This window comes from Myxocyprinus asiaticus, chromosome 6 (genome assembly GCF_019703515.2).
Source record: "Myxocyprinus asiaticus isolate MX2 ecotype Aquarium Trade chromosome 6, UBuf_Myxa_2, whole genome shotgun sequence".
Classification (NCBI taxonomy): domain Eukaryota; kingdom Metazoa; phylum Chordata; class Actinopteri; order Cypriniformes; family Catostomidae; genus Myxocyprinus; species Myxocyprinus asiaticus.
In genome coordinates this window covers 49,746,150-49,762,725 of record NC_059349.1, presented here as the reverse complement: position 1 = coordinate 49,762,725, position 16,576 = coordinate 49,746,150, and the positions used below count along the sequence as shown (strand labels likewise).

The 16,576-nt window shown below is 38.0% G+C and overlaps 1 protein-coding gene across 1 annotated transcript in view; it reads left to right on the top strand.

Moving 5' to 3' along the window:
• Positions 1 to 16,576, top strand: part of LOC127443138 (contactin-associated protein-like 2) — an 88,252-nt gene that overhangs the window by 20,456 nt on the left and 51,220 nt on the right. Inside the window, exon 2 of the mRNA XM_051701675.1 lies at positions 7,386 to 7,496. Coding sequence (XP_051557635.1) covers positions 7,386 to 7,496 — 111 coding nt within the window. The remainder of the gene's footprint in view (positions 1 to 7,385; positions 7,497 to 16,576) is intronic.

The window sequence follows — 16,576 nt, the reverse complement described above, 5'->3', positions numbered from 1 at the left end:
GATACACACAATAGGGGCAGGTTTTCTAAGTTCTATCTCGCCTACTTTTCTGTCAGATCATCATTACATTTCTATGGCTGACTCTGTCATGTCCACTAAATCTTATAAATCACTCTGGCACTTTAACAATAGACTACTTCAGGATCACTGCTTTGTTCACCCTTTTCACTATTTTTGAGAGTCTTGGAGAGAGGAGAGACTAAGTTTTCCATCTTTAAGTCAGTGGTGGGATGTCGGCAAAGTGCAGATTGAAATCTTTTGTCATCAGTATACTGCACATAGCACATGTGTCCAAAGAGAAAAAATGAAAGCCCTCGAACAAGAAATTCTTGGGCAAAGTAGCCATAGCACTAGAGGTGGCTTAAATTCCACAGACTCTTTTAAAAGGAATAAACTTCTTCTACGCAACTTAATGAAAGAACAAGGCAGAATAGCCCTTTTAAGGGCTAAGTTTTCCCAGTTAAAAGATAAGGATGCTCCTACTACTTTTTTCTTTGGACTTGAAAAAAAGTTAAGAGAGCACAAACATCTCCATAAATTGAAATTTCCACATGGCAGAGAAACGACAGTACAAATGGAAATCAGTGCTTTTGCTATTTCCTTTTATGAGGATCTATATCGGTCAAAGCCATGTGATGGAATAGCAGCTGAAGAACTTCTGAGTGACTTACCACAATTAACAGAGAGGGATAAGATGAACCTTGAGAACCCTTTAACTATGGCTGAACTTTCAAGGGCTGTCCAAGAGTTGAATCCTGGAAAGTAACTGTATCAGGAATTCAAAAGATGTTGATAGCACAATTTCATGTTTGAACATTTTTCAAAAAGCTACCTCCGCGTGTATTAACTGGGAAAAATGTACCTCATTGTTGGGAGACTGGCATAGCACAGGACGTCCTCAGATACCACAGCAGTGTAGATGGGCCCAGGATGGTTTAAAAGTTCTTGGCATTTATTTTGGAACTGACTAGTATATGGAGAAGAACTGGGAAGGTGTGGTTGACTGGGTGATTGGTAAAATTCAGAAATGGAGGTGGATTCTTCCACAGCCCTCTTATAGAGGAAGATGTTTAGTTATCAATAATCTGGCAGATTCAGTGCTGTGGCATTATGCTGCAGTATTAAATCCTCCTAAAGAACTGCTAACAAAAGTTCAATTTGAATTTTTCTGGAATGGCCACCATTGGCTTCCTCCTGGGGTGCTCTATCTTCCTGTTGCAGAAGGAGGTCAAGGCCTTATACATGTTGAGTCAAAAATCTTAGCAATGAGACTGCAAACTTTGCAAAAACGGTTGTATTGCTCTGATTGTGTGCCATGGATTGATTACAGTTTGTCTATGTTTAAAGATCTAGGGGGAACAGACCTTGACAAACAGTTTGAAACAGTAATTGAAAAACCTTTAGTTGAGAATGTACATTGTTCTCTTTTACATTTTTATGTGTCAGTTTTTCAATCATGGAGTTTGGTAAAGTTTTGGGTGAGCGGGTGATGAGAATCAAGATGCAGTCTCCATTATCATGTTCTGTAATTACTATGTTTTTAAATCCTGGAATAGCCACAGTTATGGACTTGCTTGTTCTAAAAACAGGTAATTGGCGAACTGTTCAGTCGCTTGCTGACCAGGTTGGGATAAGCTCCAGTGAGAACAATGAAAGGATATAAATCCATCATGGAGACTGATGTACAAGCCTCCTATCCCTAAGAAATGTGGAGATCTGCAGTGGAGAATACTCCACAGCGTGGTGGCTACAAACACCCTTGTTTCCAAATTTCATAGAATGGTTTTGCCTGAATGTCCCTTTTGTAAGGCAAATGACACTGTTTTTCACCTATTTTGTGAATGTCCAAGGTTGGTTCCACTTTTTGTATTGTTGGAGAAACTAATTACAAAATTCGGTTTTTCTTTCACAAACACCCTTTTTAAATTGTGTTGTAGATACAAGCAGTCTTGGCAAGGACAGTGTACGCTTTCCAATTTTTTAATGGGACAAGCTAAGTTAGCCATCCTGAAAACACATCAGTGTAAAAATGCTGAGATGTTGAGATGTTGTTGTTTTTTTTAAATCTTTGGTGGAAAGGGTAGTTGTAGAGTTTTTATTCTATCAGCAAACTAATAATTTAGCTCTTTTTAAAATGAGGTGGGTGCGAGAGAGTCACTAGTGACTATAAGTGAGTTTGGAATGCTGGTTTTTAATTGGTAAAATGCAATTTGTATTTGTATCATTATTATAATGTTCATTATTACTATTATTATTGCTTTTATTGTTAATATTATTATTATCATCATTTTGTAATTGTACTGAATTTGGACTTGTAATGGTGTAGCATAAAAAGGGTCTTTAAAGGTCAAAAGTCTCTCTCTTTCTCTCTCTTTCTATCTCTCTCTTTCTGATCATAGTTTCACTACTACCGCACTAAAGTAGTTAGATAGGCCTATATGTGTATCTGTGTGTGTGTGTGCGTGTGCGTAAAGGGAAAGTTAATTTAATAAAGGATTCAATCTCTGTACCACTCAGGTTTTCTTTGTTTTCTGTATTCTTTATCACACAAGGGAATTTAGTGTACATTACTCTCAGTATATGTGATCCTGTACATATAATGGGGGGAGGGATGAGATTTTCTATCACATAATAATGCACATCACAGTAATGCATTGAGTTGGAATGCAGATGTTAATTTACTGATATTAACAATACCTAATTTATGTAATTCAGTAGGTTCAAACTTTCTGATTGTAGGACTTCTTTAACTTATATTTATCTTTCATCATTTAATTAAAGTTCATTAGAACTGAACATATGTACAGAGGAGAAAAACTCATAGCTTTGTCCTTAATTCAAGAGGATCGATGCTTTAAAGCTCTTGACATATTCTCCTTTGTACTTGCCCTTATGAAAATGTACCACAGTTCTTATACAGTAACCAGTTTAACTGTGGTAATAGTAAGATCATGGTTATCACTGGGTAAACTTTGCTCCTCATTACCATGGTTAGCTGTAATTATAGTTTCTAGAAAATGGAATTTTCTATGGAATTTGTAAAAAAAACAAAAAAACAAAAAACAATATCCATGTAGAAACTATAATAAACAACTGGCATAAATGTGACTTATATTCCCCTAATATACGATTGTAACAGGGTTAAAATGGGAAAGGAAGAGGCGGTAACTGGCTGAACAATCAAAGTTATATTTTAATAGGAATTTAAAAAGACACACAAACATAAACGCACACATGGCAGCTGCATGTGGCTCTCTCTCTCCCAAACTGCTGCATTCCGCTGCACTCATTCCTCTCCTCGGCTGATTAGCCTGATTGTCACACTCCTTTGCCTCAGGCCGGGGAGGCGCTGCTCTTCTGGCAGCTGCATGTGGCTTTTCATCGCCTCTCTAGGACTGGGGAGGGGGACGAGGGGAGGGAAAAAACATCGGCACCAATGTAACAAGGTTGAAATGGGAAAGGAGGAGGCGGGAACCGGCTGAACAGTCAAAGTAATATTTAATTAAACAAAAAGACACAAAATATGAATGCACACATGGCAGCTACATGTGACTCTCTCTCTCCCGAACTGCCGCATTCCGCTGCACTTGTCCCTCTCCTCGGCTGATTAGCCCGATTGGGGGCCGGGCGTGCATAGTCACGGCCCGGCCCCACCCTCCTCTTCGTCACAACAATAATTTCTAGTTAATTTGCGGGAAACTGCACAATGCAGGGCAGTTCTGCGTGCTGCTCGTATACTTAAATCCCTTTTATGTCCATGTGCGTCTCGCAGCTGCTGCCGCAGAAGATACAAAAAATTATAATCATTTAAATTTGCTTGAGCGACAGCCACGTTGGTCTGCAGTCAGTCTGAAATCTTTAAATACCAACCAAAGAAAATGTAATTGAGCTCTTTTTTAACTGCAAAAACATATAATAATTATGAGTCATAAATTTAACAGAATTGCCTTTCAAATGTGTCAGAGATATAGGATAAAAAAAGACGTGTTTAAGTAACCCGGTGGTTTACAATAAAAATAAAATAAAATAAACATTTATAATAAAAATGTCATAACCAACTAAATTCATCTTGTAACGTGAAGTTTAGCTTCATACACAAACTCTGTCATTGAATAATACATTTATTTTATAGTCTATAATTCAACTCAAGGTGTAGCTTCAAAGTAATGAAAAGTACAACTGCATTGCCATGTTTTTGGAAATGTATGTTGACATGAGTACCATGGTGCCCCCATGCCAAAAGGTTGAAAGCCCATTTTAGGACTTGACATCAGGATGAAGGTCAACATTCCAAATATGTTTGCTGATATTTGCAGTGATCTCTGAAAGGGTTTACTAGATGTAGAACATGTCATGGAAATGCAGCCATGTCATAACAGAGCAGGCACATCCTCTCACAGCAGGACATAATTGCTCATGTACAGTATCTGAGTATGTAACCCTGCTGCAGGATGACTCATTGAAAATTTCTCCACTGCTTTTGTTCCTGCAACAACCTCTATGTAAACATGGTTAATTTGTGTATTAAACTAATTTAAAGTGACTTCATTTTTTTTGTCTGTAATCTCTTTCATATCCATGTCATTCTCACATTGAGTATCAGCCAGTTGTACAGTCACTGTTAAAATGATAGTTCCCTCAAAAATGATGAACATAAACATTTTGCTAAACATCTTATAGAATACTTTGTTAATTACCTCATATATTAGCTTTTTAATACCTATTAATTCTATATGGGAAGTAAAGAAGTAAAGTTTGGAAAATTATTTATTTTAACTCTGGTACTCTTGAGATGCAGAAAGAGAGATGTATATTGGTGTAACTGTTGATGTAGAAAGGAGTACACATGCTCTGTCCTTGAACATCTCCTTCTCTGGCAGGATAAATTGGGTTACGTGGGGCTTATTTAAACTCTGCAGACTGACCGCACACACAGTGGCCAGAAATATGAAGAGCCTTTCAGTGATACAAATGTTCCAGTTTTGCAAGATTTCATACATTTTCAGGATTTTGTACAAAACAGACTTTCCTTGCATGAATTGTTAAGATGTTAAATGGATATTTCACCCAGACATGAAAATTCTCCCATCGTTTAAGATTTTTAGAAGAATATGTCAGCTCTGTAGGTTTACACAATGCAGGTAAATGGTGACCAAAACTTTAATGCTCCAAAAAGCAGTGGTGGGCTGTGCATTTTAAGTCTGTGCCTTCAGTATGTTTCATGCCATTAAGAAAACACAGTTTCACAATGAATAAGACACCCTATGCCTTTGGGCATCATACATTATGTCGCAACTAACTAATAATACCAATTGACATTTTAAAAACTCGTCCACACACGAAAGCCAGAACTTGAAACGACATTTAATGCTCAAGCAAGCCTAATTTTGTGAAATGAACGTCTTCTGAACAGACAATCAAAAATCATAATATTTCATATGAATCTACCAAGGAGGTCTATAATACCTGGAAAAATCTGTCTAATAATATTTGCGATTTAAATGTTGCTTGCAATAAATGTCGTTTCGTCAGGGTACACTGTTATGCTGCGTTCCATTCAAGTTGGACGTGGGTTATTCATACTTGATATCTCCGACCATAAATGCATTCCGTTCCCCGATATTCGGAAAATGACGTTTAAGGAAACAAAACTGAAACGTTCCCGTTAGCTTAGCAGGGGTTTGACTCTCATTAGAGATGTCTCCTAGCAACCCAAACTGATAAACAATGCTGCAGCGCTAGCATTTGTGCTTCAGGTGTACGATTATCAAAAGAGATTCTAATGTTTTATACACCTGTTTCTGCAGGCATTTGTTAATCAAGCTTTAATATCATGTAATGTGGAAACAAACTCATTTATCGATATTAATTAATAAAGTGAATGTTTATCACTTACTTTGTATATCCCCCTGAGTGTCTACATGTTTGTGTGACATCATGCCCCTGCATCCCGGCGAAATCGGAATTGAGAATTTCTGCATGAGCCTACAAGTTGTAATTCTGACTTCAAGATGCATTCCATTGCACTTTTCCTTGTAGGAAGTTGTGAAATTCAACTTTCCGAGTTGAATGGAACGCAGCACTACTTCTCAAAACTTGATCTGACATTGAATGCTCCAGCAGCCTAATTTACACTTAGAAAACTCCTGATGTTGCTATAACAATGCAAAAAGCACTTACCAATTTACTTGAAGTGAAAAGCCTTTCCTGTTTAATTAATCAATCGCCTGATCATGCAGAAAATCTCAGGTTTGTAAATCCATTAGGATCTCTTTCTCAACGGCAATGCCAGCAGTGATGACTGCCAACCCGTCAGCAAGATCTTGCGCTTTTCGCTCTTGAATTACGTACATCACTTAAAGCATGATTGCGTCACTCAAGGCCAGCTAGAAGGCCTGGACTGGGACATATCCTAAAGATCACACCCACCAAGAACAAATAAATCAATCTGATTGGCTGATGAATCTGACAATCTGACTTTAGTTGCCCATTCATTTGCACTGTTGAGGGATTCTGTGGAAATTCTGAAGGCCTGAGGGGGTGGAGCTCAGAATCACGCGCTGCTTGGGGCATGCAATTTGTGAAACAGCTGTCACACTTCGCTTGTAAGCATCAAGGAATAAATTCTGACTGGATAAACTTTTCGTTTTTCTCTATTTGTTTGTAGATTAATTAAGAGGGGAAAGCGATTAAAAATGCATAGGCAAAAAGGTGATTGAGAATGAAAGGATGAAAAATATTTATTTATTTGACATGTTCCCTGAGAAATCGCCACTGCCAAAAAGTACATAAAGTCAGCACAAAAGTAATCCATTAGGCTCCAGTGGTTTAATTAATGTCTTCTGAAGCGATCCAATCGGTTTTGGGTGAGAATAGACCAAGACGTAACTCCTTTTTAACGTACATCTTGCCATTGCAGTCTTTAGGCATGATCATGATGTCAGGCTCGATTACACAGCGTTAGATGGTGCTAGGAAGTGTAATCAAGCTTGAAATCATGATCCCCATGAAGAAGATTTATATTGAAAAAGGAGTAACATGTTGGTCTGTTCTCCCCCAAAACCGATTGGATAGCTTTAGAAGACTTTGATTTATTCACTGGAGTCTTTTGAATTACTTGCATTGTATGGACTTTTGTATTCAGCAGAAGAATGAAATTCATACACATCTGGGATGGCTTGAGGGTGAGTAAATAATGAGAGAATTTTCATTCTTGGGTGAACCATCCCTTTAATAGGATGTTAACATGGATGCTTTTGTTTGTTTATTTTTTCTAGAACTGCTATTGAATCAGTTTAGAATTTTCTGTATTGTGATTTTAAATCGCGATTGTGGGACACATTAAAAACATCATGCTTGACTGTTTGTATCTTGTCTTTTTCCAGAGAGATGTGATGAGGTTTTGGCTTCTCCACTTCCCTACAGCGCCTTCACCAGTTCCTCTGTGCTGGGGGCAGATTTCGGGGCTGGCTATGCAAAACTCAACAGAAGAGTAGGTGAGCATGAACTTTAAGGATATGTTCGGAATGGAATATTAGCTTACTGCCTGTCTGCTTAGTACACACTGTGCAGTATAATTAGTATGTGAAACCTTATGTAGATGACATGCAATGATAAACATTTCAAACAGTAATATGCTGCATATATTGTTTTCACTTGACCTATATATTCGGAATTCAATACTAGTTTACTTCTTAGTACAGTGTATACTGTGCATTATAAATTATATACTGCCTACTATTTAAAAAGTATGTGAAACAGTATGCAGTATGCAATGATAAACATTTAAAAAAATAGTAATACTATATTGTTGTCACATGACCTGTACAGTGGGTATCCATTCAGAATAGGCTTTCTGCCGCTGTGATCACCGAGTGAATGGGTCATTAGCCGCTCTATCCTGCTAAAGGGCACCATAACCAGGGTTGGGATGGTTACTATTGAAATGTATTCCACTTCAGATTACAGAATACATGCTGTAAAATGTAATTTGTAACGTATTCTGTTAGATTACTCAAGGTCAGTAATGTATTCTAAATACTTTGGATTACTTCTTCAGCACTGGTAGATTTTTTTCACTTGTTTTGACTATAAAAACTCGCCAGTACAGTAAGACAAAATACACATGTTAAAAATACATTCTCTGAAAAATCTAAATATCTTATGCAGTGTTGTTTCTAGAACAAGATTAATCAAATTGATCTTGTTTTAAGGATTTTTAGACATTTTTACAGGAAAACAATACAAAAATTATTATCAAGAATAAGATTTTTGCCCTAATATCAAAGGTCTAACTAGAAAAAAATAAATTATGATCCAACGTCAAGTTTCTTGATATAAAAAAAAATTATCGTGCTTGGTAACATGTGCATGTAAAATGGCTAGAAATAGCATTTTATCTTAGCGTAAAGCTGACAATTTACACAAAGTTTATTTCTATTTCTTCCACTCCAAACTTGCTTCAAACTTACTTCTCTCTCTGCTCGTATGAATGTAACACAGCATAAGAAAGTGTTTCACCACTGTTCAAATGCACTTTGAATCGCATCATTTATATGTATAAATGTTTTCCATCTGAAAGGAATAAATATTAAATGAAACAAATGACAATAAAATGCAAAGTAATCTCTTCAGTAATCAAAATACTTTTTGAATGTAACTGTATTCTAATTACCAATGATTTAAATTGTAACTGTAGTGGAATACAGTTACTTATATTTTGTATTTTAAATACGTAATCCCGTTACATGTATTCCGTTACTCATCAACCCTGTTGGCCATAACCATATAATTTCAACAGACAAGAGCTGAATGCCTCAGAGCTCTTTCTCCCAATGTAACGACCTATAAGTTGGACGCTGTAAGGACAAGTTAAGCTTGTTTTGCCAACCGCCATAAAAAAATACAAAAAGAGGAGAAAGAAGAAGAACAAAAACACCACAACATTTATTTTTTGGCTAAACATTGCAATGGAGACGTATGATAAAGATTTAACTGCAGCATTCAGCATTCACGAGGATGTCTATGCATTGGAGAGTTATTTGTTTGCATTTATTCATTCACATTTCTTTAGAGAGAATTATCATTTGTGAGTATTTTTATACATATGCGCAGACGTTATGGGAGAGCATCATTAGACTGCATACTCAAACAATTGTGACTTCCAAAAACTGTCAAGACTCTAAACCTGTGCTTTCTTTTAATGTGCCGATAGGCTAGGCCATATTTTCTATTTTTAAACAGGATTATCAAAAGTGAATTAATTCATTTGTATGTATACCATTGTGTCATATAATGTTCTCCTGGCAACAGAAACTAAAGAAAAAGTGAACAGAATCATTATTTATGGGAGCAGAATACTTATCAAATGAAATATTATAAAATATTTGAAAACGAATCACAATTTTCCATTACATGAATTAGGGTGGAAGTTAGTACTGTGACCACATTATTTGTATAATATTTGTCTCAATACATGCGTTTGAGTCTTACGCTACACATGTGATAACCAGAAACGCTATGCAGTTCAATCCTGTAGGTTACGAGCTTTATGCATTATCTGTTGTAGTATTTTATTAGTAGTTAATATTTGCTATTAACCAATGTTGCCCCAAAGCTTGATTATATTGATTATTTGTTAGAGTGACAATTTACTATCAGATGTAACCCCAATAGTCTATTGGTAACACAGAAATACACAACAAAGTGCATTGAGAGTGTCGATCCAATGACGTGGAGCGTAACTTCGGTGTGCCGTATGACCAGGGTTCGGTTCTGTATTTGGCATATTATTTTTCCCATTCTTTTTCTTGACTCCACTTTTATATTTTCTTTATTACTATTTATAATAAATAAAAAATATAAAGGTAGTTTTAATATTGTAGTAACCATGATTTTTTGGCAGAAGACATAGATTTTATGATATTAACAATGGTGTTACTATAGTAATATGATTTTAATATAGTAACCATGTTTAATTTTGTGGTTACCATTATTACCATAGTGGTGGCTCAGCGGTTAAGGCTCTGGGTTACTGATCAGAAGGTCGGGGGTTCAAGCCCCAGCACCGCCAAGATGCTACTGTTGGGCCCTTGAGCAAGGCCCTTGACCCTATCTGCTCCAGGGGCGCCGTATCATGGCTGACCCTGCACTCTGACCCCAGCCTAGCTGGGATATGTGAAAAAGAAGAATTTCACTGTATATGTGCAAATGTGTGATAAATAAAGAAAATTATTATAATTATATTACTACAAAATACAATGGTGATCAGGCCCAGGCTCTGTTGGCACCCTAGGTGAGAATTTAACACTCTACATCAGGAGTCTGGTTTAATAGTAAAATAAAATATTTGTAAATTATAGATTCTAAAAGCTTATTTGAATGTTTGCCGCAAAGTGGACAAAGTTGTTTTATTCTCAAAACATTATCAACCTGTTTACACGCTTATGGGTCATGATGTGGGACTCGTCAGTTGTTTGTTTGGTTCAGCACGCCACTGAATAAAACAGGCTGCATGGCAATGATAAATGATTACTGCCAGAGTAACATTTGCATAGGATACAGGTGTGAGGGACATCAGCATTTTACAAATAACACATAGAACAAACATATTCCTCTCTCACTTGGTTTTGCTCGACTGTACCCTCCGTGTGCGAATGATGCGAAGATCTATTGGGATTTTATCTAAAGTTCATCACTGAAAAGGTTTGCTCGCAGACTTGGCACTAAACAGCACATGCAGCCTCATGAATGTACAAGGAGTGGCTGCATCAGACATTTCTTTCAGCAGAATATTGCACTATTGAGCGCTAAGTATTTTATTTGAGTTTTTCCGCAGAGGAGAAAGCACGCACTCGCATGCATGGTTGCCAGATTGCATAAATTAAATTTGACATAAGGCGAAATTGTAACATCCGAGGTTGTTACCCCTCCTACCATCAGAGGGAGCCCTCTCCCGAATACTAACTCTGTACCGTTTCTTCTTTGGTAACTTCCTGTTTAAACTATATAAATACCATGCTGTTCCATTTTGACTTTGCAAAGTATTGCCAGTTTATCCTGCCTTACCAAGCATTTTTCCATTGCCTTTGCTGATTGTTTTCATGTTATGACCATTGCCTGTTTTCCTGGATTTACTGCCTTTTGGATACCCCTTTGTTTTGTTTGCCTTGTTGGACTGTCTTTTTGGTTTATTGGATTATACCGCTTGCTTTACGACTACCTCTATTTTCCTGCCGATTTGGATTGTTTGCTTGTGTTCATAATAAACTTCCAGCACATGGATCCTAACACCGTCTCCATGGCCAGTTCATTACAGAAATATTTCCTATTTGTGCAAGTGTAAATCTCTGATTGGGGTGTTATCTGTGTCATCTATTATCTGGCAACCCTGAGCATATTAAAAGCTTGTGGGTGCACGATAGGTCCCAAAGCCAGATAAATGAAAGATCTAATAAAACAATTTCATGATAAATCGACCCGCGGGCAGAAGTTTGCCCTCGTCTGCAATTGAGGGTGCTCTAAGGTTCGTTTGAGGGTGCTTAGCATAAATGCTTTAGACTACAGTACTAATCATGGTCTCTTTTAAAAGAAAACACTTTTTTCTGCTCCTCTTCTTTGTGCCGCTTCCTGCCTTGTGCACCTGATAATTTGGTTCTTTTTTCACTCATTTCATCCACATCTGATAAGGATCCGATTATAATATAATCGTGTAGTTCTAGTGCTCAATATATGGGTAGAAGGGCGCACAGTCGTCACGAGAGGGCATTTTTTTCCGACCAAAAAAAAAAAAATGCCTCTCTGTCATTTTGCATCCTAGGCAACCACCTATGTCGCCTATGCCACGGGCCGGCCCTGATGGTGATACTATGGTTATTTTATATGTTGAGGAAGTCAGGACAGATCCGTGTTCCAATCGGTTTAGTGCACACTTTTTATTGAGACATTTTTCTAGAAACTTCTTTTTAACAGACATACGTTTTAAACACACAGAGCTTCAGTGATTCACACCTTAACTCAACGGGGGGAGGAGGTGTTAAAATCTTTTGTTTGAGCTGAAAAAGGTGCTGTGGGGACTCACATGTTTCCAGGCAAGAACATGATCGATTATTAGCAACATACATTGAAAAAATATATTTACACTAATAACAAACATACTCAGTAGGGCTTTATTAATTCTTGCAGTTTACTGTTCATTCAGTTACGGACTGATTTTATAATGCCGCATAATATTTGGGAGCAGCGTTTAGATGAGAAAAAGATGTTCAGATTTTATACAATGTCATAATCTGACAAGACAAGTCAACATGGAGTTAACATTGCTTGATAATGTGCACCATTTCACACCGAATAAAGAAACCTCATTTGAACATAAAGATGCTTGTGACTGTTATCGTCGCCTAATAGCTCAAACTGAAAATGCTATGTTAAGTTGTGCTGATCATGTTGATTTAGAACCAGATCAAATCTCCTGCCTCAGTACGTTTTTTTTTTTTTTGTCATTCTGCCGTTCGAGCTAATTATACCACTTATTTTCATCTGTACAAGGATGCCAACATTATGTAGTAAGTTTATTCAGAACTCAGTCCCAGTTAAACCGTAACACCGGAGAATGACATAGAGGGAACCCCCACTATCACAGCATGGTGGCAGGCATGATGAAAAAAAAAGCCTACTTCATTCTCATTCTCTTCCCTATGAAGATCTTTGGAAGCTATCCTCCGCAGACTCATAAGAAGTGGTCGCTTAACAGTTCATCAGGCGAGCCGTTCAGGTACGTCGCAGAACGCGGCTGTTTTTTTTGTAAGGATATTCACTGTCAAAGTGAATATATTTTCTGCTGTATTATATTGTTTTCTCCGGGTGGTGTGAACCAGTGTGTCGATGCGGTTTTGCGTTTTTTATGCGAAGTTTTGAGCTGTTATAGCTTCTACCTCTACAGCAAGAGGATTAACACAGAATCAAGTGACACATTATGGTGAACTGCTTCTGTGTACTTGAGTTCAGGTTCTGTCATGGCAACTGCGAGCTCACTGAGCGGCGGAGCGAAGGGGAAGTATCCCTCCCGTCCGTGCGCTTGTTGATCTATGATCTTGCCGAAGGATTCCCACCCTCTATGTATCGCCTGTCAAGGTGTCAGGCATGCCCAGGCCGCACTCGCTAATCCATAGTGTTGCCCGCATTGTTCCCGTTTCATAAGGAGAGTTTTGGAAAGGAGGGTGCGGGTCACAGCATCAAATAATGAGGATCCCTATTTTTCTCTGATGCCAGAAGAGAAAGACACCCCACCCCAGGTGCAAGAGCTCTCCATCGACTGGCTGTCACAGCAGACTGGCCAGGGTACAGAGAGGGATCTGTATGATGGAAAACACCTGCCATCTCATGCTGTCCTGGTAAAGCAATTTATTCCAGCCTTCCCAGTGTGCTTCACAAAAATGCGCTGGTTTTGGGACAAGCCTTTTTCACACACAGTGCCTGTTAAAGGTTACTCTATGCTGGATGTGCACGAAATGGAGGATCTGGGGATGTCCAGCCCCCCTCCAGTCGAGGCGTCGGTGGCGAATGACCTTCACCCGGATCATCGGGCATCGAAGCTCTCACTTCATTTCCAGGACGGAGAGATTGTCGGCCCTAGCTGTAAGTGCTCTTAACGCCACCTCGCTCATCACAGTATATCAGACCGAGATGAAAACTGAGACATTTTTATAGACTGGATGTCACAGAGCCATCATTGGCTCATTCAGTTGGCTATATCCCATAGTGAGATACCGAACGAATGTTAGAAAGAGAACTTTACCTGGTTCTCTGATAACAGGAGTGAGGTATCTCACCACACTTCCCTCCTTGCAGTTGCATGGAGAAGAGATATGCGGAGAATGAAGTAGGCACCTATGACAGTGGTTTATATAGGGTGGTGGGACTCCCTCATCACTGCAGTGATTGGTCTGTCAACTGACAGACTGGGTGTTATTGGTGCTTACAGGATTGGTCACGCCCGAGCTGTTCCCCATAGTGAGATACCTCACTCCTTTTATCAGAGAACCAGGGTTACATGAGTAACCTAAAGTTTGCTCAGCTGCAGTGTGCGCAATACAACGTGACAAAAAGCAATAATGTTCCACACTATTACTATTGTGAACTATACTCATGCTATTATAGGCTACTATATAATGTAATTAAGTTGAATAATAAACTTTATCATGTTATCATTAACGCTGCCGTTCTATGCGACTGTATTGCCAATTATGTTACCTTTAAAACACAATCGTGGCTACATAATAAATACCATGTAAAAAATATGTACAGTATCATGTGAACAAATGACCAACAATGATCTTACAGGACACAGTGTCAGTAGCAGCCACAGTGCAAAATGGCTTTTTATGAATCTGCTGGATGTAGTTTACTTTCTACTTGTATCCATATAGACAATAAGATAAGTAAAGCTGGTCTCGAACCCGCGATTTGCAGGAAAAGACAGTATCCTGAAGTTTACATCATTCTGTATATATTATATCCTGTAGAGCTATCGGTCCACATATGACTTTCAAAGAACTTCAGTTTTTAACTACTCCACACCAACCGCTGTAACTTTAAATAATATTATTTAAAAACAACAAAATATGCACACACACATAGTATATATATAACTATGTGCAGGTCTAACACTTTTAGTCTAACACTGCCAACTAGCCGGGTCAATTATTGCACGGTTTAACGCCATTAATTAAATGCATTGTTGCTGTTTTTTCATTAGGGCTAAATGAAATTATGAGCGTTCACTATGTATTTTTGTTTTGATTTTCAGGAAGATAATTAAATAGCTAATATCTATGAAGCAACAGTTTTCATTTATTGAAAAAGGCTGACATTCGAGCATTTTTTCTGTATATTATTTCATGAGCTATAACTTTAATGCTGCCATTAATTTAGCATTTTTAGATCGCCTTCTACACATCAAAATGTAAAAAATACAATACAAATAATAATATGAACAATTAAATCATGGGGCCTGGGTAGCTCAGCGAGTATTGACGCTGACTACCACCCCTGGAGTCGCAAGTTCGAATCCAGGGCTTGCTTAGTGACTCCAGCCAGGTCTCCTAAGCAACCAAATTGGCCCGGTTGCTAGGGAGGGTAAAGTCACATGGGGTAACCTCCTCGTGGTCACGATTAGGGGTTCTCGCTCTCAACGGGTCCCGTGGTAAGTTGTGCGTGGATTGTGGAGAGTAGCATGAGTCTCCCCATGCTGTGAGTCTCCATGGTGTCATGCACAGTGAGCCACGTGACAAGATGCTCGGATTGACGGTCTCAGAAGCAGAGGCAACTGAGACTTGTCCTCCACACCCGGATTGAGGTGAGTAACCGCGCCACCACGAGGACCTACTAAGTAGTGGGAGTTGGGCATTCCAAATTGGGCATTCCAAACAAAAAAAACAATTAAATCATAATAACTCTCACTTCACACTACTAAACGATGGTGACAATAGTGTCCTGTTGCGACTCCCGGCGGTGGTTTTGCTCACAAGTATGTGAAACAGTATGCAGCGTGTAACAAACATTACAAACAGCAGTATTCTACAATACATTGTTTTCACATAACCTATATATGCAGAATGGAATACTAATTTACTTCTTAGTATATACTGTGCAGTATACACTGTATACTGAATAATATTTTTGTAAAGTATGCTGTAACAATACATATTTCAAACAGGAGTATGTTACAGTGTATTGCTGATGCATGACCTATATACTCAAAATGGAATACTAGTGTACTTAGTATATACTGTAAGGTATACACTTTATTCTGCCTTCTAGTTTTTTTAAGTTGTACTATTTAAAAAATAGCATGTGAAACAGTATGCAGTATGCAATTATAAACATTTCAAACAGTAGTGCGCAATATTCTTGTTAAATGACTAGCTATGTTACATGTTTAATTGAGTTAGTGGAGTCCACTTATCATATCGGAAATAAATATGATTATTTAACATTTTGTAAATCGAATTTTGTTTAAAAATGTCTTAACTTTAGGCAGTCTGATTAAATAATGAGTCAAGAAGACATGTTAAAAATTGTGGTTATTATTACTTCTGGTTCATTCATGCAGAGGTGGGTAGTACTTCCTGTAGCACTTGTCATAGATGTGGCTGTCTTGGGCACTTCTCACGCACCTTACAGTCTAGCTGATCCCACAAAAGCTCAATGGGGTTAAGATCCATAACACTCTTTTCCAATTATCTGTTGTCCAATGTCTGTGTTTCTTTGCCCACCCTAACCTTTTCTTTTTGTTTCAAAAGTGGCTTTTTCTTTGCAATTCTTCCCATAAGGCCTGCACCCCTGAGTCTTCTCTTTACTGTTGTACATGAATAGGAGTGATGGCTGCTGGAAATGGGGCCTGTCTAGATTTTTTTTTACATCAGTAATGTCCTGACTATACTTTGTGATCAGTTGAATGCCACTTTGGTGAATTAATGTACCAATTTCCTTCCAAATCAGCAAAATCTGTGCATTACTGTACATACTTTTGGCCACCAGTGTGTGTGTATGTATATATATATATATATAATATTTT